Raw genomic sequence first — 22711 nt, forward strand, 5'->3', positions numbered from 1 at the left:
ACTAATCAAATGGAAATTATGGTTGGTGATCCCATTCCACTTCTTCTTACTCCTTACAAGATGGGCAAATACAATCTATCTCATAGGTATATAATATGTTTTAATTCCATTTATTATGCTTGCTTCAACCATAAAATTGTTTAAAATATTCACTCACCCTATTGATTTGATTTTAGAGTTGTTTTGGCACCGTTGACCAGACAAAGATCATACAACAACATTCCTCAACAGCATGCTGTCCTATATTATTCTCAAAGGGCCTCTGAAGGTGGTCTTCTTGTTGGACAATGGCAAAATTGATTATACACATGTGTCCCACATTGGTAAAACGTTTGAGAATTACCTTCCCTTATTTCTCTTTAATTGCTTTTGATAGTCAGATCCCTCTTTTTATTATTTGAAATATCTTTCATTTAAACACTTTTATTCAGTTATCAAACAGCTTTGACTATTCTTCCTTATTGCCTAATAACGTATAATTATTGGGCTATTATTAAGGGTTTGACTTGGCTGTTACAGTAAATCAAGGGAACCGTTTTTGACACTCAAATGTTATATTAAAGGTCTGAACCAAGTGGAAGGGGAGAGATAATTTTCTTAATGCGATCATTTTTCATCAAAATTTCCTTTTTCACTCCTAATTGATCTGGGCATTTGTTCTGTGTTTTCCATAGCCTAAGGCCACGAGTGCACGTGTTCATAGGCTCGTTGTGTTAACCTTGGGGAGCGGTCGGTACTCAGATTGCATCGAGGTCTTGCCGAATTCGCTTTCAGGGCAGTGGTTATTCCACGACACAACAAGTTCTTTTTCTTTGTTTAGTACTGTACTCTTTTCTATTTTCTCACAATCTGAAAGCGAATTTTTTTTTATTTTATAAATTAATTACAGTACTGAACAAAGATGACTATGAATGCCTCAAAGATCATTCCAGATATGTCAAAATTGGAACCTCTAGATGGCACAAATTACAAGAGGTGGTCACAAAGACTACTGATTCTATTTGAAGCCTTAGAGGTTGATTATGTGTTATTTGAAGAGCCTCCTGCTGATGTTGTTGACTCTACTGAGTCATCTACTCCTGCTACTCCCGCTACACCTGCAGTCACTCCACCGTCTGCAGAAACCAAGAAAGCCAATGATGAGGCTAAGAAGAAATATGAAAAGGACAACAAAATTGTTAGATGTCATTTGCTGAATCATATGGCAAATAATCTCTTCGATTTGTTCATTAATCAGAAGTCTGCAAAGGTGATATGGGAAATTCTGGTTAAACGTTATGGTGATGATGATGCTGGAAAGAAGAAATATGTGGTAGGAAATTGGCTGCGTTTTCAAATGGTGGATAACAAGCCTATTATGGAGCAGATTCATGAATATGAGAATCTGGTTGGTGAAGTTCTGAATGAAGAAATGAAGATGTGTGAGATACTTCAAGCTAACGTGCTTCTCGAGAAATTTCCACCATCATGGAGTGACTACCGCAACCAACTCAAACACAAGAAGAGAGATTTGTCACTTCAAGAACTAATCAATCATATGAAGACTGAAGAGGCCAATAGACTTAAAGATAAGCATGTTTCATTTTCTACAAATTCAGTTAATGCTAATGTTGTTGAGTTTGTTGATAAAAACAGGTCCAAAGGCAAAGGAAAGAAGTTCCAGAAAAATGAACAACGGAATAAACATATTGGTCCTAAGAAAGGCGATAACAATATTCAAAAGAGAACAATTTCTTGCTATGTCTGCGGCAGATTAGGTCACAAAGCATACCAGTGTCACATGAAACAAGGACAACAAAGCAATAACCAGAAGAATGCGGCACCATCAGCACCTCAAGCAAATCTAGCAGAAAATGAAGAAGTGATAGCTGCGGTGGTAGTGGAAGCAAACCTGGTTGACAACAAAGTAGACTGGATTCTAGATACCGGCGCGTCTAAACATTTATGCGCCAACAAAGAGCTTTTCCACCAGATTGAGGATGCTGCCGATGGAGAGTGTGTCCTTATGGGAAATTCTGCTACAGCTGGAGTGCTTGGTAAAGGAAAGATTCTCCTTAAACTTACTTCTGGAAAAACTTTATCTTTGAGTGATGTTTTATATGTTCCCTCCCTGCGTAGGAACCTAATTTCTGGTAGCTTGCTTAATAGAGCTGGATTAAAATTGGTTTTTGAAGGTGATAAAGCAGTTATAACAAAGAATGGGGTATTTGTAGGGAAGGGATATCTTGCTAATGGTTTATTTGTACTGAACACCATTTCTGTTGCATCTAATAATATGTCTGTTGTTGGTTCTGTTTATATCGCTGAATATGTTAACTTGTGGCATGGTAGGCTAGGACATGTGAATGTGAATTCCATTAAGAAACTTAGAAATATGAATTTAATTAATGTGCTGGATATTAATCTATTTTCTAAGTGTCCTATATGTGTTGAAGCAAAGTATGCAAAGAAGCCTTTTAAGCATGTCACAAATAGATCTACTGAATTACTTGAATTAATTCACTCAGATTTGGCTGATTTTAAAAACACGGTCAGCAGAGGAGGTAAACGATATTATGTTACATTTATAGATGATTTTTCTAGATATACCAAAGTTTATCTTCTAAATTCGAAAGATGAGGCTGAAGCGATGTTTTTAAAATATAAGGCAGAAGTTGAAAACCAGTTGGACCGTAAAATTAAGAGGATTAGGTCTGATAGGGGTGGTGAATATGGAACTAATTTCCTTAGGGAATTTTGTGAAAAAAATGGGATTGTCCATGAAACTAGTGCCCCTTATACTCCTCAACAAAACGGTATAGCTGAAAGGAAAAATAGAACGCTTAAAGAAATGATGAATGCTATGTTATTGAGTTCTGGTATGTCCAACCAAATGTGGGGGGAAGCTGTTCTGTCAGCTTGTTATATACTAAATAGAGTCCCTCATAAACGGCTAGATAAAACCCCTTATGAATTGTGGAAAGGATTTGCACCTAATTTAAACTTTTTAAAAGTATGGGGATGTCTAGCTAAGGTGGGACTGCCGGATTTCAAGAGGAATAATGTAGGCACCAAAACGTTTGATTGTGTGTTTATTGGATATGCTCAAAATAGTGCTGCTTATAGATTCTTGTGTTTGAATGATAATTCTATTTGTGAATCTAGGAATGCAGAATTTTTTGAACAAGAATTTCCTTTTAAGAAACATGTTGATGATGTTAGTGGTTCTCATATTACTACTTTAACGCCTTTATCCTTGCCTGTTTCTTCCTCTGGTACAAATGTACAAGCTAATGAACCTAGGAGAAGTAAAAGGCAAAGAATAGAAAGTAGTTTTGGACCAGATTTTATTACTACTTTTTTGGTAGAAAATAATGATGTTGATAAAATAAATCATGCATTTGTGTCTACTTTTCTTATTGAGGATGACCCTAAAACTTATAATGAGGCAGTAACTTCTATTGATGCTAACTTTTGGAAAGAGGCGATCAATAGTGAATTAGATTCTATCATGTCCAATCATACTTGGGAACTAGTTGATTTGCCTAAGGGAAGTAAACCAATTAGATGTAAATGGATTTTTAGAAAGAAACTAAGAACTGATGGAACCATTGATAAATTTAAGGCCAGATTGGTAGTTGTAGGGTACACACAAAAGAAAGAAATTGACTATTTTGATACATACTCTCCCGTTACTAAGATTGCTACAATTCGTTCTCTAGTTGCCTTGGCCGCTATTCATGGACTTGTAGTACATAAAATGGATGTAAAAACGGCTTTTCTTAATGGTGACCTGAGAGAGGAAATTTATGTGGAGCAACCCGAGGGCTATGTGATTCAAGGTCAAGAGAACAAAGTGTGTAAGTTGAGAAAATCTTTATATGGCCTTAAGCAGGCTCCTAAACAATGGTATGAAAAATTTAACCATACTCTTGTAAGTGACGGTTATGTTGTGAATTCATCTGACACTTGTGTTTACTCTAAATTATTTGGACAAGAATGTGTGATAATATGTCTATATGTTGATGACATGCTAATTTTTGGTACTAATGTGACTGTAGTGAAAGAGACCAAATCATTTTTATCTTCTCATTTTGATATGAAAGATCTAGGAGAAGCTGATGTGATTCTAGGAATTAAAATGAGAAAAATTGACAATGGTTTTTCGTTAAGTCAGTCGCATTATATCGAAAAGATATTGAAAAAATTTAATTGTTATGATGAATTACCTGTGAAAACTCCCTATGATTCTAGCATACATCTTAAGAAAAACAATGGTTCTAGTGTTTCACAAGTTGAATATGCTAAAATCATAGGCAGTGTTATGTTTCTCATGAATTGTACTAGACCTGACATAGCATATGCCGTGAGTAGACTCAGCAGATATACTCACAATCCAGGTAATGAACATTGGATTGCACTTCGTCGTTTACTCAGGTATCTTAAAGGTACTATGGATTTGTGTTTGCATTTTTCTAAATTTCCTGCTGTGTTAGAAGGATTTTGTGATGCAAATTGGGTTACTGATAATGATGAAGTGAGTTCCACCAGTGGATATATTTTTACTTTAGGTGGAGGTGCCATATCATGGAAGTCTTCCAAACAAACTTGTATAGCACGTTCCACTATGGAGTCAGAGTTCATCTCTCTTGATCTAGCAGGTCAAGAAGCAGAATGGTTGAGAAACTTGTTGACTGATGTGCCATTGTGGGGGAAACGGTCTGTACCGATTTCTCTTCATTGTGATTCACAAGCAGCTATTGGTGTAGCAATGAATAATGTGTATAATGGAAAGAGGAGACACATACGTGTAAGACACAGTTCAGTTAGAGAATTGTTGAAAAATGGTGTGATCTCTTTGGAGTTTGTTAGATCTGAAAGGAACTTGGCGGATCCTCTCACCAAAGGTCTAACAAGGAAATTAGTGCTTGAATCGTCGAGGGAGATGGGGCTTAAGCCTATGTGTTGAGGAAAATATGGTGGATCCCATTCTTGGTCAAACGAAACCATATGAATACTCTATTGCATTACACCTCCCATCTCTATGACATGTGGTAATGCATTGTGAATAGGTTGAGCTTATAGCTCTTAAATGAGTTCATAGCCCTAATTTTGGGTGGTCCTTATGAGACGGACTTGATGAACTCGCCGCTTGTTTAATTTGAGGTTGAACATTTTTATGTTCTTAATGAATTCATAGCCTTTTATGGTGGTGCTTTTGAGACGCACTTGATGAATTTACCTACTTGAGTGTGAAGGTGGGCCGCCTTCTATGAAAAATCTTGGCTATTTTTCTAGAGCACTCATGAGAATCCAAGGTGTACGCATGGCCTTTAAAAGCGTGTGTTTTAACTATCGCGGAAATCACAGATTCTAAGGTAATACATGTGTTGTAGGGGTCTCAATTGAAGCCGATAGTTCAAGAGTAATTCACTATCTAGACAAAATTGTTGCCTTACTTCACTACGTATCAATTCAATCATTATGATATTGGTACTTAAGTGTTAATCCTTCTTTTGCCCAGATTTTCTATGTTCTTTCTGTCTTTCTTTTGTTTTTCCATTTTTCCATTGGTGGGGGATTGTTGGACAATGGCAAAATTGATTATACACATGTGTCCCACATTGGTAAAACGTTTGAGAATTACCTTCCCTTATTTCTCTTTAATTGCTTTTGATAGTCAGATCCCTCTTTTTATTATTTGAAATATCTTTCATTTAAACACTTTTATTCAGTTATCAAACAGCTTTGACTATTCTTCCTTATTGCCTAATAACGTATAATTATTGGGCTATTATTAAGGGTTTGACTTGGCTGTTACAGTAAATCAAGGGAACCGTTTTTGACACTCAAATGTTATATTAAAGGTCTGAACCAAGTGGAAGGGGAGAGATAATTTTCTTAATGCGATCATTTTTCATCAAAATTTCCTTTTTCACTCCTAATTGATCTGGGCATTTGTTCTGTGTTTTCCATAGCCTAAGGCCACGAGTGCACGTGTTCATAGGCTCGTTGTGTTAACCTTGGGGAGCGGTCGGTACTCAGATTGCATCGAGGTCTTGCCGAATTCGCTTTCAGGGCAGTGGTTATTCCACGACACAACAAGTTCTTTTTCTTTGTTTAGTACTGTACTCTTTTCTATTTTCTCACACTTCTCATATCTGAACCTACCGGGGTCTCTGAAACTGCTCAAGGGTAACTTGCAATTAATACAAACCAATTTCATAACTATCTTTAACTAACTTCAACTAAGTAATTCTAAATTCTAATGGTAAGTGCAACTATAGATCAATAATATGCTGAATGCAATTCTGTTTTTTATTATATATTATGCGAAGGTATTCAAACACACCTGGCATATGGACAAAAGAGCAAGTTGTAGCGTGGAAACCTATCGTGGATGCTGTTCATGCCAAAGGTGCTACATTCTTCTGTCAAATTTGGCATGTTGGAAGGGTTTCTAATTCTGGTACGCATTTAGTTTTATCAAATTAGCAATTTTTTTTTTTCTGATTTTTCAGTATTATTTCTAGGTGGGAATTGATATTGATTTTATGTTCACTAGTTTAATTACAAATTTAAATGCATGTATTCTACACATTTATTATACACATGTAATATTGTATTCTCATTTTCCATACAATTCTTCTAACCAGTTTATCAACCAAATGGACAAGCACCGATATCTTCTACAGACAAGCAACTAAGACAACGAATTGGAGGCGATGGTATTGAAATATCACAATTCACACAACCGAGGAGGCTAAGAACAGAAGAAATTCCTAATATTGTCAATGACTTTAAACTTGCTGCAAGAAATGCTATTGAAGCTGGTAACTTCACTTATCTTTACCAATCTCTCCGAAAATTCAAAATGCTTCAATATAAGAGAGGCCAGAATAAGACGTAAACTAAAGACAAAAAAAATCACAAAATCCGACGTCTCTAAATTTCACATTTTTGTAACTCTAAATTTTCATAATTATTTTGACTTTTATAACAGGAAAACATTTTGTGTACTAATTGTGGTGCGCAATGTAGGTTTTGATGGGGTTGAAATTCATGGGGCTACTGGCTACCTACTTGAGCAATTCATGAAAGATCAAGCGAATGACAGAACAGATGAATATGGCGGAACTCTTGAGAACCGTTGTAGATTTGTTTTGGAAATTGTTGAAGCTGTTGTAAATGAGATAGGTGCGGAAAAAGTTGGAATAAAATTATCACCTTTTTCAGATTTCGAAGAATGTGGAGACTCAAATCCGAATGCATTGGGGCTTTACATGGTTAATGCCCTCAATAAATATGGTATTCTATATTGTCATATGGTAGAATCCATAAAGGAAACTATTGATGAAAAAACCGAATGTCTGCACAACTTGGTGCCAATGAGAAAGGCTTTCAATGGCACTTTCATGGTTACAGGAGGCTATGAAAGACAAGATGGGATCAATGCTATAGCTGAAAATAGGGCAGATCTTATTGCTTACGGTCGTTTATTCATAACTAATCCAGATTTGACAAAGAGATTTGCACTTAATGCTCCCCTAAACAGGTATAATATGGAGACATTCTGCACTTCTGATCCAGTTCTTGGTTATACCGACAACCCTTTTCTTGAATGAATAAACATATGTTGTACTTGTAGCATGTAAGGGTGGCCACATTTGTGCAATAAAGTTGGTAATTGAATGTTTGAATTCACTGTAGATTTTCAGAATCATAATGAATAATCGTGATTCAGATAAAAACTACACTTTTTAATTTCAACTAAATCACGGTGTTGTCACAATTTGACCTAACTCACCACACATTGAAACATGCATTTGGCCCTTATATAGCCTTTTACACACTTTCTTACCCTACAAGTAAACTTCTAATTGCAATGAATCTGAACCGTCATAATATTCCTAAAGGCTTAGAAGCCCTCCAGAAAGGCTCCAAGCCCTCCAGAAAGGCTCTGGCGCCCTCCAGAAGGGTTCCTTTGGCCTGGCGCGCTCGCTAGGGGCGCCGCCTTACTAAACTCCTAGAAGCTTCTAGAAACCGCCTGAAAGGCCCTAAAATACTTAACTACCCCTGTTGCTTGGGAACCAAGCAACAGAAACCCAAGCCCATAGAAGGCTATAAATACCACTCTTGAGAGCATTCTCTTACATACTTTTTTGCAAGTACAGTTGGCGCCGTCTGTGGGAAACGGTAAAACTAACCTAGACCACACTCTTAAACCTAAAAACCTTCCCGGCGATCACGAAAAGAATGGCCAGCGAAGATCAAACCGCCATCAAACCTCAGGACCTCACAACCATGGCAATCGCACAAAGAAGCCGTCGTTCACGATACTATGCCAGTACGCCATCAACACACCCATGGTCATTTTATTTTAATCAGTTTCTATCCTTCTCGATATTTATGGATCCATCGTCGCATAGTTATAACATAATTACTTCGTTAATTGAACCAAATATGTCGCTGTTTGTCTAAGGGGGATGTATTGGATTAGGATTCTATGGGATTTTAAAAGACTTTTTAATTATGAAAAAGTCTTGTGGTATTCAATCATGACTTTTTGCAACTTAAAAAAAGTCTTGTGGTATTCAATCAAGACTCTTTTTCATTTTAAAAAAGTCTTGAGGTATTCAATCAAGACTTTTCATCACTTAAAAAAAGTCTCATGGTATTCAAAATCATTCAAATTTCGAAGGATTGTTTAATAAATTGGATTTTGATGGATTTTGTGGGATTTTGTAGTGTAATTTTAACAAGAAAAAGTCTTTCATGAAAAGATGAGATTTCTTGGGATTGTTTTTCATTTAAAAGTTACTATCTCTTTCTTCTCCCTTCTCTCTCTCCCCTCCCCCCTCTCTCCTTTCTCTCTTCGTCTCTCTATCTCTCCATTCTCTCTCTCTCTCTCTCTCTCTCTCTCTCTCTCTCTCCCTCTCTCCTCTCTTCTCTCTCTCTCTCACCTCTCTTAGAAAAACTCAAACGACTTCTCTAATTTCAAACACAAAATGAGGGCTGACACAATATTTTGTTTTTGAAAGATTTGTAAGGGCTGTCATAATTTTAAATATGTACAATTGAATTTTGTGAATAAAAAATGTGTATGGAGAATAATGTGTTAAGAGTGTTTTTTAGTCCCTTAAAATCTTATAAAATCCATAAAATCCTTAAAATTTTAAAATCAATAGTAAAAGAATTTTTTATTGGTTTTATTTTTCTTTATTCAAACGCTAGAATTTATTTGTTCATTATTTTTATCATTCACACTTGTAAGTTTGTTCTTTTTTCCCCTAAAATTCATTGAATCCTTTAAAATTTTAAAATCCCATAAAATCCTTTGAAATCCTTAAAAGTCAGTGTGATAAATCCATTAAAATCTTGAGTGTATAAAGTCTTTTACATAAAAAATCTTTTAAAATCTCACAGAATCAATACAATCTCACACAGTCTTTTAAAATCTTAAAGACTTTTTTTTTATTAAAATAGTCTTTTAAAATCCTAATCCAATACACCCCCTAAGTATCATCGTATGCTTTATCGTTTTTGATGTGATCGATATGCATATATTGTTAGCTAGTTAGCACTTTTATTTTGAATAGGATTCAATATTTAGCTTGTAATAAATCAGTGGCTTTGTCATATGTACTACAATCGATGAATTTGTATTTTATGGTTTGGGATAAAATGTTTTATTAACATGAATTCAGAGTGTTTCAAAGGATCGTACTGTTTCAAACCAATTTTCTTTTCATCACGCTATCAAAAGAGTTTTTTGATACTAGAACATTATTTGTCTGTTCATGGTCAACTGCTTCTCGAAATTCGTGTGTCCATACTCAACTGCTTCTCGAAAATTAAATGCTAATGAGAATTGTTAATACGAAACACCGCTTACATACAGTATGTTACAATTATATGATGATACGTTCAAAAGTTGGATGCATCTTTTGCTTAATTCTGTTAAATGAGTTTTTTATTTTCACTTTATTTTCTTTATTCTCAAATTTATGTGTGCCCTTGGAGCTGCACAAAATGCTGCTGGACCTCGCGGCGATCTCGAAAAGACGATGACTAGTGAAGACCAAACCAGCATCAAGTCTCAAAATCTCGGCGACGACATACTCTCTCAGAGTGATTCTCCCACCCTGAAGCAATTCACTTTCGAAGGAATACCAGGTTCTATGTTTCCAATATACTTTGAGAAAATATATCTACACTTTTAGATTTGAAGAAAATTTTATGTTCAATATATTTGGAGACAATATATTTCCACTTTTTGCAAGTAAGGCGATTTTCATATATTAGAGACTCCCCACATATTCAGTTTTGTTATTTTCTGATTTTCTACTAATCATGTTTTCTCTCCCAAATATTTGAACTTTAATTACCTTACTATATATCCTTTGATAACTATGCTACTATACTCAATCACTATATGTCATAAAGGTTAGGTCAACTACACAAGCTGCACATTTTGGTTCAGGTGACCTAGTTGGCAAATTGGTTAAAGTACAAACTAATTAAACTTTTCGATTGACTTGCAAATTTGTTACATTAGCGTACCAGCATATAAATCTACATTCTCTCGGTATTCAGCTTTTCTCCAATAATTTCTGATAACAGGATATCAATGTTAATCTATTTCCCCTAACATGCGAATGTACTCTAACAAACTTTATCAGTAAATATAAATGTCAATGCCTAAGAACCAGGTGCTCGGATGAACACCCCAAGGGAACACTGCACAACTGTAACAACGTCACTCAAGACTCAAGAGAAAATTAAAACAATCAGGTTTCATCTTTCTGATCTTTAAGTGTATAACAACTGTATATCTGAGGTAATCCAAAAGCAAAACTGATGGCTTATATCTTTAAAAAAAAAAAAATTATTTGTATGAGTTGACAGCCTCATTTATTTTGGAATTGTTTTTTGGTGCATATACATAAGATGTGGACGACCAACCGACTGTTACTATTCGTCGCTAATCTACTGTTTCAGCAACAAAATATTTAGTATCTATTCTAGTGGGAGAGCGAGTGTAAGAGGAGTAAGAAATAGGATAATGGGCGAGTTAGTTCCAATTCAACTAGGTGAGTTAAGCCACAACTTAATATGAGAAAGAAGAGGATGATAAATATAGGTAGAAGAAATAGTTCCCTTTAACGCGAGAAAAAATAGAATAGTATACTTAAATAAAAGACGTAATTCATTTAGCAGTAGAAGAGCTAGAGTAAAATAGCTATAAGTATACCTTTGTCACTAGCAAAATTATTACAACACCCTTTAACTATCCTAGGTACCCAATGGCACAAGTGAAGTGTAGTATTGTTAAAAGGTCACATAAAAGGGATTCTGTCAAGGAAAGCCTTGGTATTTAAGTGGTCCAGGTGACCCACCTCTCTTTCCTGGGAACCCCTTCTATGCACCATTTACTTTGCAAACTGAACTAACTGCTTAGTAGAACATAAGTATTAGTCTAATAGCCACATGTTAGGATAAAGACAAAATGGGCCCGAATAGAAGAATAAAATGGAACAGAAGACTACTTAGTTCTAACTTCATAGGAGGGGGTAGGGACATAGAGAACAAAATACCAAGCAAGTCAAAATTCAAGTTAGCAGGAGGAAAAGAAGGAGTATAGGATGGGGGAGTTAGTTCGAATTTAATAGGAGAATGATAAGTTAATGGGCGAGATAGTCCCGAGTTAGTAGGAGAACCAAAAAGAGTAAAATTGAATAAGATATTTATTCCCAATTTAAGTAGAAGGATGAAGAAGAGAAGAAGAAGAGTAGAAAATATAGGCAAGCTAAATAGGAGGTAGACAGAGATGAAATAGTTCCCTTTGAATATGATTGAGGATGATTAAAACTCTCTTATTTATCTTGGAAGTTCGGAAGTAACGTTATATTTCAGATGAAAAGTTTGGAAGGCAAACAAGCCCGCCAGGTGCGAGATTAAACAAAAAAGAACTCGCCAAATAACACGCAAAATGAAATGTAGAAAGCAATGATCCCACCATTTAGAGCTTGAAGATGAAACACGGAGTTATTCTAGCCTTTTACGACCTTTGAGATTTGTTTTGCAGGTTTTTAACAGGGCACCCTACTTTCTAAAAAAATACTTTGCAATTTTCTGTTTGTTCAGGTGCTACTACAATCTACGGATCAACTTGGCGCCCAAAAAACGACAACGAAGATGATCCAAAAGATCTGCGAGCCCCCATCAATGCCAACCTTGATAAAGGCTCTGGCAAGGGTCGACGATAAGCTCGCCGCGAGCCCCACAACGCCAACCTTGATAAAGGCTCTGGCCTGGTCGACTGTAATAACTCGCTTAAAATTAAAAAGAACGAAGATGATCCAAAGGATCTGCGAGCCCCCATCAATGCCAACCTTGATAAAGGCTCTGGCAAGGGTCGACGATAAGCTCGCCGCGAGCCCCACAACGCCAACCTTGATAAAGGCTCTGGCCGGGTCGACTGTAATAACTCGCTTAAAATTAAAGACAAAAGAAACGAATCTGATTCACAGGATCAGCGAGCCCCCATCAATGCCAACCTTGATAGAGGCTCTGGCAAGGGTCGACTGTTAAGCTCGCCGCGAGCCTCCGAAACGCCAACCTTAATAGAGGCTCTGGCGGGAGTCGACTGTTGAACTTGCCCAACCTCCAGAAAACCGGCGGTTCGTCCAACTAAAGTCATCCTTCAATAAACATTAAGCAATCAAAGAACCTGAGATCGCCAATGGCGCAAATTGACTAAGCAACAGCACAAACAAAATTCGAAATTAAGAAAATACGCGAAATACGACGAATTCCTCTTAAAAAAAGGTATAAATAAGTTCCAGAACCGCGCACAAAAACATAGAAAGATTCCTTATAGACAGAGCACCGACGAGTTAACCAGAAGACCCACAAACCACTTCGCCTTGTCCCAAAACTCGTGCTTGGGGGGCTACAGCGTAGTAAGTATGATCAGCATATAATGCACCCCCCTTAGGGACTACTAACATACTTTAAGGTCGCCTTAAGGGGACGCTTTAAACTTCAATCATATACGAACCCTCGGGGGCTCCGGCGCGTTCCGAGACCGCCTCAGGGGAGTTCTCGAAGCAACAATAAGTATGACTTAAAATTTTTCAAGCAAGTCAATCACTTCGCCTTGTCCCAAGACTCGTGCTTGGGAGGCTGTGAACCGTCATAATATTCCTAAAGGCTTAGAAGCCCTCCAGAAAGGCTCCAAGCCCTCCAGAAGGACTCTGGCGCCCTCCAGAAGGGTTCCTTTGGCCTGGCGCGCTCGCTCAGGGGCGCCGCCTTACTAAACTCCTAGAAGCTTCTAGAAACCGCCTGAAAGGCCCTAAAATACTTAAATACCCCTGTTGCTTGGGAACCAAGCAACAGAAACCCAAGCCCATAGAAGGCTATAAATACCACTCTTGAGAGCATTCTCAAGGCATCCAATAATCAGTCTAAAACCCTAGAATCCTAGAATCTCTTACCGTACTTTTTTGCAAGTACAGAATCCTAATAAAATCCTCCCCTAAACTGAACACTGCTATAGCGCATCAGTTTACACAAACGACAACAAATCAATCTAGGCTTGATATATCACAAACGCAAAGCCTTTCTCTTAGATTGCAAAAGACTCAAGCTTCAAAGGCTTAGACATTATGTCTGGCAATTGTTCTTGAGAGATGCAATGAAACAATTTGAATGAATGAATGGTCTAGGAGGATTCACGTAGTGGCTATGAAGCACGGACATAGACACGGACACCGGACACGACACGGATAATAATTTGAGAAAATGACATAATACGGTGTAATTATAGGTGTCGTGTCGGACACTGACGGGTGTCCGACACCGGGACACGCCTAATTCAAAGAATGCCTGTGCTTCATAGCGTAGTGGTAAAAAGAAACATAGCATATGTTCTTACATCACATGAGTCAAATTGGACTGCTAATTAAGGTCAAAGGCAAGAATGCAACGTAACAGCAAACGTTTGCAAGAGCCAAGAAGCATAAAGGCCCACCACCTCTTTCATAGCCATATTATTTCAACATCAAAATAATTGAGGTACACGTCAGCGTTACACATATAATACAATGTCCTATCAATTGATTTAAGTTCATACTAGACTTTAAACCCGCGCTATCGCGCGGGTCTGTTATAGACTCTCGATCAATATGCAACCATAACAGATATATTTACTGAGTAATAACTTAACAGAATATATAGACGCTGTTATAAACATGGAGTACATAGATTCTAGAGCAATGCTATATCTCTAGAAAAATAACATCAAGAATTCTTCAAGAAAAAAGAGCAGCCAATCACAATGCATTATTTACCACAATTCAAGGAGGTGTGGCTGAAAAATAGGAAGTGAACAAATAAATCATGCAAATAAAACTTGGCAGTTGAAAAATTCTTGATGCTATTTTTATAGAGAAATAGCATTTTCCTAGATTCTAAATTACGGCAATAGTAATTACAGATGTTTCCTGAGTAATAAACAGACTATATTTTCTGTTTTCAAATGAGATTGAAATTACGGCAACCATAACAAAAACATATAAATACGCATTCATATTGTGAGGGTTAATTATTATAATCTCTAAAAGTAGTTTCATTTGTGAGCTATTTTCAATTTGCTATGCGCCTGCTTCATTATAAATAGTTCAGATTCTAAATCACGGCAACTGTAATTACGGTCTTTTTATTCTAAATCAAGGAACCTTTTTAATTATTATAATTCCTCAAAGTAGTTCATTTGTGTGCTGTTTTCAGTTTGCTATGCAACTGCTACATTCCATGGAGTCCATATATGCTAAATTACGGCAACCGTAACCACGAATATTTCACTGAGTAATTTAGTTCATATATTTTCTGTTTTCAAATGAGATTGAAATTACGGCAACGATAACAAACACATACAAATAAGCATTTATATTATGTGGGTTAATTATTATAATTTCTAAAAGTAGTTCAGTTTGTGAGCTCTTTTCAATTTGCTATGAACATGCTTCATTCCAGATAGCTCGTATGCTAAATCACGGCAACCGTAATTGCGGATTTTCTTGAGTAAAATAGGATAATTAATTATTTGTCTTCAAATAAGATTGTAATTACGGTTGCAGTAAACATGTTGGAGGCCATTGAGGATACAAAACACCATTATGCAGATCAACCCTTGTAAACCACAAACGATGGAAGTTGCAATGATGAATTTATATAAAACGTAATAGCTTGCTTTCAAATATTAATTGATAATACATAGTAGAACCAAATCCATTAGACAATTCAAAAGAGTCATTAATCACTACAGCCAAAATTACATGCAATATTATGCATGTTAAATTAAGAAATGACAAAACAGAATAAAAAGACCATAGATGAGTCTAACTGGGAACAAACAGAAAACCACATAACACATTTAAAAGAAACGCAGACATTGTGAAGTTGCATGACAATCAATCAGAATCTTCAACCTTGACAGACACAATCCTCGGCTCCTTAGTTGTAGATGCGTCGCATGCAAGTTCCACGTTCGCCTCATTCATTCTGCAGGAGCACAATCACACGGCAGTACAGTTATTCGATGTAAATTATAAGTTTTAAATGAACATGGGTCATTTGCAAAATAATTAGAGCAAAGTGTAGACTACCTTTCTTCAAAGTGATCCTTAAACATAGGTAACATATTCTTTCTCACACTTGCATGAATTTTCATGCCTTACAACAAAACCAAAGCAAAACAGATTGAATTAAATTACCGCATACTGAAAATAAAACACGAAGCAGTCCGTAAAGTGCAATGCGCGTATCTAAATCCCTTATATCAATTACAAACCGGCTCAATTACCTCAGGATCCACCAATATCATATGCATCATGCCAACTTCAGTTGCATTGAAACGGTCAGGAGTAGTCCACAGGTTAAGCACTCTACCGTGGATCTGGAACTCAATTTTTCCACCAACAATCTCATCAAATTTCGTTAACGTTGGAGCTTTTCCTACAAACCAACAACATCATCAGTATTTATGAAGATATGTCATATTATAAAAAAAACCATACATGAAAACATGAAAACTAACCTTTGTTTGCCATGAGTGAGTATGCAAGATTGGCTTTCTAACGTGATGGTTTCAGATGCACCCTGATATGAACTTAAAGTATATTTTGAGAGAATGGCACAAACAAAACTCAGAGTAACTCATATTTATAGGAATAGATCATAGGACTTGAGAAATTCGATTTGGCCTTGAGACAAAGAAATAAATGATGTCTATAAGTTGCGTGTCTCAATGGTGTGTAATTAATCAGATGTCGAGGGCATTGTAAGACAAACTTTTATTTAGCACATAAAATGCAGTTGAAAGTCTTCGCATTAATGAGTGTATGAGCTGTAAGCTCTTTCAGCAAACCAACTTATCATCTTGAGCAGCGCAAATCTGGATGGTTATGGCCTTGAGCAGCGCAAATCTAGATTGCTTCAATGCAAAATTAGTTGGATTGTATTTAATTAACATAGGGTTTGGAAATAGTTGAGTGAAACGATGGAAATAAGACGATTGAGGTAATTATAGGGTCCAGGAAGCGATGCAGTAAAGGATTAATGGGGTCCCAGTTAATTAATTGAGTTAGTTGGGTGATTTAGACTGACCTGAGGCGCCAAAATCATACTTAAGAATGCATAAAGTGGGGTAGGGCTGCAATTAGGGTTAGGGTTTTGCACTAATCAGACCACCTTTGATTAATATTAAGTAAGATATCAAAAAACTAACCCTTTACGTGTTTATTTTTATTTCTCTCTTGCTTTTTATCTTTAAATTTTTACACATATTTTAAAAATATACTCGACACAATACTGTATTTGATAACAATATTTTTATACTCAATCATTTTTCGTTAAGTTTTAGTATAAAAAATACAATTGGAATTCAGCCTCATGTTCATGTTAGTTATTGTTGTATTGGTAATAATACCAATATCGGTTTTCTTTCGTTCAAAAAACCAATATCAGTTTATTCTCACACACACAAAAAAAAAAAAAAAAGAGTATGAGTTTATAAATTAATTAACCAATCAAATGGAAATTATTCCCGGCGATCCCATTCCTCTTCTTCTTACAAGATGGGCCAATTCAATATAGCACATAGGTATATACTCCCTCCGTTTCAAAATGAGTGTCGTTTTAGGTGTTTACACACATATTAAGAAATGCAATGATTAAAAGAAAAAGAATGGTTATTTTACCAAATTATCCTTATTAACTATTGGTTAGTTTTAAAAGTAATACTTTGGAAGTAGTGTACTGAGTATTAATTGGAGGGTACAATTGAAAAGAAAAAGTTATTATTGCATTGGAAACTGAAAGTGACATTCATTTTGAAACAAATTTTTTTGGCTAAAGCGACACTCATTTTGAAACGGAGGGAGTAATATATTTTCATTTACTTTGATTACTTCAAGACTCTTTCTAGTTTCACCCCATATAATCATAGTTACACCCAAATTTATTAAATTTTTTACTATAATACCAAAATTACCCTCTTCTTCTAAATTTCTAAAAACCCTTCTTTTACTATCATTCTGAACCCTCACCCCTTTTTCACCCACAAACCACCATGGATATGCAATCGATACCTACTAAAATCGTCAATTGAATCAACATCTCTTCCATTGATACGTACTCAATTAATACAAGTAAGTGAATTTCATAAATTTCTTCGAGTTTCTATTTATCATTTGCTCTATGATTTATGGATGTTTATAGTTGTTGTTAATTTCACGTTTGTCTATCTACATCGATTTGTTTGATTTAAGTTTACGTAGAAAGGTAACGTAATTTAAGTTTACATATAGGTCTCACGTGAATTTAGTTTACTACATATTCTAAAAAGGAATAACATACACCTAAACTCAGTTTACTTGGTGTATGTAAACTCAGTTTACATAAACTACGTAAACTCAGTTTACATAAACTAAAACTCAGTCTTAACTTACTTATGTAAATTCAGTTTACAGAGTGTATGTAAACTCAGTGTGCTTAGGGTATGTAAACTCAGTTTACTTAACTCATGTAAACTGAGTTTACATACACTACGTAAACAGAGTTTACATACACTACGTAAACAGAGTTTACATACACTATGTAAACTGAATTTACGTATACATAATTAATGTGCAGTGAACATGAATAAAGGGTATATTAGTAACTTTGGGATGTAACTTGGATTATTTGGGGTGTATGTAGTATCTGTCTTACTTCAAACATATAAAATTGTTTAAAATTTCCACTAACCCCGGAGAGTCATGTGTCTATGTCTAATAATATATTAATTTTAATTTTAGAGTACTTTTGGCACCATTGACCGGACAAAGATAGTATTAGTACAACAACATTCCATCCTCTATTACTTTCAAAGGTCCTTTAAAGGAGGTCTTCTCATAGCAGAAGCAGCCAGGGTCTGGGTAACAACAACACTCTTCAATTTCTTTATTCCTCTTCATGCTTTGCTTCAAACGCATCATCGTGACTAGTTGTTATCTAATATATGTTTGAATTGATGGTAAATTTGACATAATCACGATAGATAATCAAGATAACTACATGGTTCGGATGGTAAATTGAAACTGCAAAAAATGCATTTGATTCGGATGTATTTTGATCACTTTCTTACTTAACTACATGGTTTGGTTTGGTTCGGATTTTATTTTAAATGTCAACCGAACCAAACCAAACCACATGTTTTTTTATCTTGCGGTTTGAATGATTTTTATCCTCGAAACTGAACTAAACCGCACCGCACCGCACTGCGAACACCTAGTATAAATATAGATCCATCAAAAGAAAGAAAAAAAAAATTGAACTGCATACTTTGCCTTTTGAACTGTTGGTGATCATTGTAATTTATTTAAATGGGTATCAAAATGGAAGGTACTAACATCACTGATCCTATTCCTTTACTTACACCTTACAAGATGGGCAAATTCAATCTAGCTCATAGGTGCATACTACATACCATTTCACTTTCTATTCTATTTTATTTCAATGTTTTTCTCTTGCTAAATAATTTCATCATTTCAGAGTTGTTTTGGCACCACTAACAAGAATGAGATCATACAACAATGTTCCTCAACCCATTGCTATCAAGTATTATTCTCAGAGAACCTCTAAAGGTGGTTTTCTCATAGCTGAAGCTACTGGTGTCTCTGACACTGCTCAAGGCTATCCAAACACACCAGGTATATGGACTAAAGAGCATGTTGAGGCGTGGAAACCTATTGTAGATGCGGTTCATGACAAAGGCGGTATATTTTTCTGTCAAATTTGGCATGCTGGAAGGGTTTCAAATTCAGGTATGTATCTATTTCGTCATATCATTATTTATTATGTAAATAAAAGTGTGACCAGAAGGTCTAACCATTTGTGTCAACCTCAATTGGTTAAGATCATCAATTTTTAACATAGACCTAGCATAATTTTACCATTACCTAGCTCAAATATAACATGCTCTAAGGCGGTATATTTTTCTATCAAATTTGGCATGTTGGAAGAGTTTCAAATTCAGGTATTTATCTATTTGCTCAAATCATTAGTGTTTTTTTTCCTTTGATAAAAATAAAATTTAGATTAGGTGACACACTTCCAATTCACAACTGGTGCAAACGGAATGTTTAACTATCTGTGCCTACACCGATTGGTTCAGATCATCAGCTTTTATTTAACAGACTTATTATGAGTTTAACATGCCCTGTGTGTTATTTTTTCTAAAGTCATTTTTTTTGTCAAAAAACAAAATTTCAAGCAATTTGTTGCAGAAAGTAGTAATGGAAAACGTGACACAAGCTACAAATAGGAAACCACATTATTGAAGTTATTAGCGTTAACTAGCTCAAATATAACATTTTTTTTAGACATCAATCAAATTACTTGGGTCTACTATCAGTTACAATAAAATAAAATGATTTGGGTTGGAGGTTGTTATTATTGATTATTACTATCTCGGTGCAAATAGAATACTCACTGTATGGTCATGTTCCTTCCTTGTTAATCTAACAGTTTATCAACCGAATGGACAAGCACCAATATCTTCTACAGACAAGTCACTCACAAGCAATGATGTACAACAGTTCACGAAACCGAGACGACTAAGGACAGATGAAATTCCTCATATTGTCAATGATTTCAGACTCGCTGCAAGAAATGCTATTGAAGCTGGTAAGTTTACTGGTCTTTACGGATTTTTTACGAAATTGAAACATGCTTCAATCATAGTACAATACTGATATTTTTCAGAAACAAGAGTATTTGTTGCTTTAAAGCACAAAGACATTTTTCAAGTCACTTAACATGTTCAATGTGATGTAAATTGCAGGTTTTGATGGGGTTGAAATCCATGGAGCTCATGGCTACCTACCTGAACAATTCATGAAAGATAAAGTAAATGACAGAACAGATGAATATGGCGGATCGCTCGAGAATCGTTGTCGATTTCCTTTGGAAGTTGTTGAAGCAGTTGCGAATGAGATAGGAGCAGATAAAGTTGGAATCAGACTATCACCATTTGCAGAATATGCAGAAAGCGAAGACTCTAATCCAAATGCATTGGGACTTCATATGGTTAATGCTCTTAATAAGTACAATATTCTTTACTGTCACATGGTGGAACCAAGAATAAAATCAGGTGATGAAACGATTGAAAGCCCTTACAGTCTGGTGCCAATGAGAAAGGCTTTCAATGGTACTTTCATGGTTGCAGGAGGCTATGACAGACAAGATGGGATCAATGCTATAGCAGATAATAGGGCAGACCTTGTTGTTTATGGTCGTTTGTTCTTAGCGAATCCAGATTTGCCAAAGAGATTTGCTCTTAATGCTCCTCTCAATAAATATAACAGGGAGACATTCTACATTTCTGATCCGGTGGTAGGTTATACGGACTATCCATTTCTTGAATGAAGAAAACAATGTTGTATTGTAGCATCCAAGGTTGGAAGTGGAACCTCCATATTTAATAAGTTGTTTCTCCTTGCAAATTTGTTTTTGTTGCGAAGTTGTTCACTTAATTAAGAATTTTGTTGCTTATAGTAGCATTTTTTATTCATACTAGCTTCACTGCTATGACACACTGTGTAAACTATTATGTACCTGATATTTTATACCATATGAGCTTTGTGTTTGATAGGATCCCGGAATTAAAGAGAAGAAGAAGTGTATTCGAAAATGGAGAAAAACTCATAGTAGCCATCATTTAATTTCAACTAAATCACGGTGTTGTCACAATTTGACCCAACTCACCGCACATTGAAACATGCATTTGGCCCTTATATAGCCTTTTACACACTTTCTTACACTACAAGTAAACTTCTAATTGCAATGAATCCTAATAAAATCCTCCCCTAAACTGAACACTGCTATAGCAGATCAGTTTACACAAATGCTAAGCCTCTCTCTTAGATTGCAAAAGACTCAAGCTTCAAAGGCTTAGTCATTATGTCTGGCAATTGTTCTTGAGAGATGCAATGAAACAATTGTTCCTTTGAGAGGTCTCTGAGAAAGTGGTACCTAACATCAATATGCTTGCATGTGTCAAGCATTGTAGGATTTTTAGAAAGTCTTATGGAGGAGTTATTATCACTGAAAACAACTGTTCACTTCCTTTGAGATTGTCCAAGCTAACTGTGAATTCTTCTAAGCCCTTTACCTTGACAAGCACAAAATGCAGTTGCCACAAACCCTTCTTTTGTTGTGGAGAATGTCAGAATTGGCTGCTTCTTAGATGACCAAGATATATCCCCTGAACCAAACATGAAGACATAGCCTGAAGTGCTCTTTTTATCATCTATATCTCCTGCATAGTCAGAACTTGACCATCCCTGCACTTCCATCATAATGCTTGTTTTGTATAGAAGCCAAGACTTATGGTACCATTCAGATGCCTAAGTACTCTCTTAGTTGCAACTAAGTGCATTTTAGTTGGTCTATCCATATAGCTATCAGAAACGCTCAGAATGTGAGATCAGACTAAGTAGAAATTAAATACATTAGGCACCCCACCATCTGCTTATGCTTTGTTTCGTCCATTGCTCTACAGTTTTCATCTCTAGCCAGCTTGCTTTCTGGGGCAATATGACTGCATACCATGTTGCAATGTTCCATGGTAAACCTTGTTAAAATCTCTTTGGCATGTTTCTGTTGATGGATAAAAATTCCACAATCATATTGTTTTACTTCAATTCCTAGAAAGTACCTCATCCCTCCAAAGTCAGTCACAGCAAACTTTCCCTTCATTGAACTTTTGGAGATTTCGAACATACTTTAATCATTACCTGTGTAGATAGGTTTATCTACATACAAGCTAACAATTAGAATATTCCCTTCGCCATGAATGCTAACAATTAGAATACTTTGTTCGGAGTAAGCATATACTGACGGGTCAAATTTCGTTCCCTAATTTTGTAAGAATGGTTAGAACATCATAAGAATCTTCACCATGAAATTTTGGAGTTTTTAAACAAGAGACAAATTAATTTTGAATTGTTTAAGAAATTCATAAACATGGGGAATAAAAATTCATAATTAATATGTCCCTAGTCGAAAAAAATCTATTTTTTTTTGTATAGACATATTTTAACGTTCTAAACATGCTTGGAAAAAATTATGAAAAAATTCAACTCTTAGGTCACTTTTCTGAATTATGCGTATATTATAGAGTCAA

The 22711-nt window shown here is 35.7% G+C and overlaps 1 protein-coding gene and 1 long non-coding RNA gene across 2 annotated transcripts; one reads left to right on the forward strand and one right to left on the reverse strand.

Annotated features, from left to right (window-relative positions):
• Positions 1 to 15211: 15211 nt before the first annotated feature.
• On the reverse strand, positions 15212 to 16229 carry LOC146918962 (uncharacterized). The gene is made up of 4 exons (XR_015011312.1): positions 16082 to 16229; positions 15848 to 15999; positions 15651 to 15717; positions 15212 to 15546 (listed from the first exon to the last, which is right to left on the reverse strand). It is a non-coding gene; the product is annotated as an uncharacterized LOC146918962 (long non-coding RNA).
• Positions 16230 to 18454: 2225 nt separating this feature from the next.
• On the forward strand, positions 18455 to 21180 carry LOC146918963 (putative 12-oxophytodienoate reductase 11). The gene is made up of 4 exons (XM_085712215.1): positions 18455 to 18997; positions 19078 to 19349; positions 20053 to 20211; positions 20369 to 21180. Exons 1-4 carry the CDS (start codon positions 18909 to 18911, stop codon positions 20950 to 20952), a joined length of 1104 nt encoding a protein of 367 aa, XP_085568341.1. The 5' UTR covers positions 18455 to 18908; the 3' UTR covers positions 20953 to 21180.
• The last annotated feature ends 1531 nt before the right edge of the window (positions 21181 to 22711 follow it).

The sequence above is a fragment of the Medicago sativa genome, chromosome 5, assembly GCF_051527215.1.
Source record: "Medicago sativa cultivar Bolivia chromosome 5, Bolivia_mono, whole genome shotgun sequence".
NCBI lineage: Eukaryota > Viridiplantae > Streptophyta > Magnoliopsida > Fabales > Fabaceae > Medicago > Medicago sativa.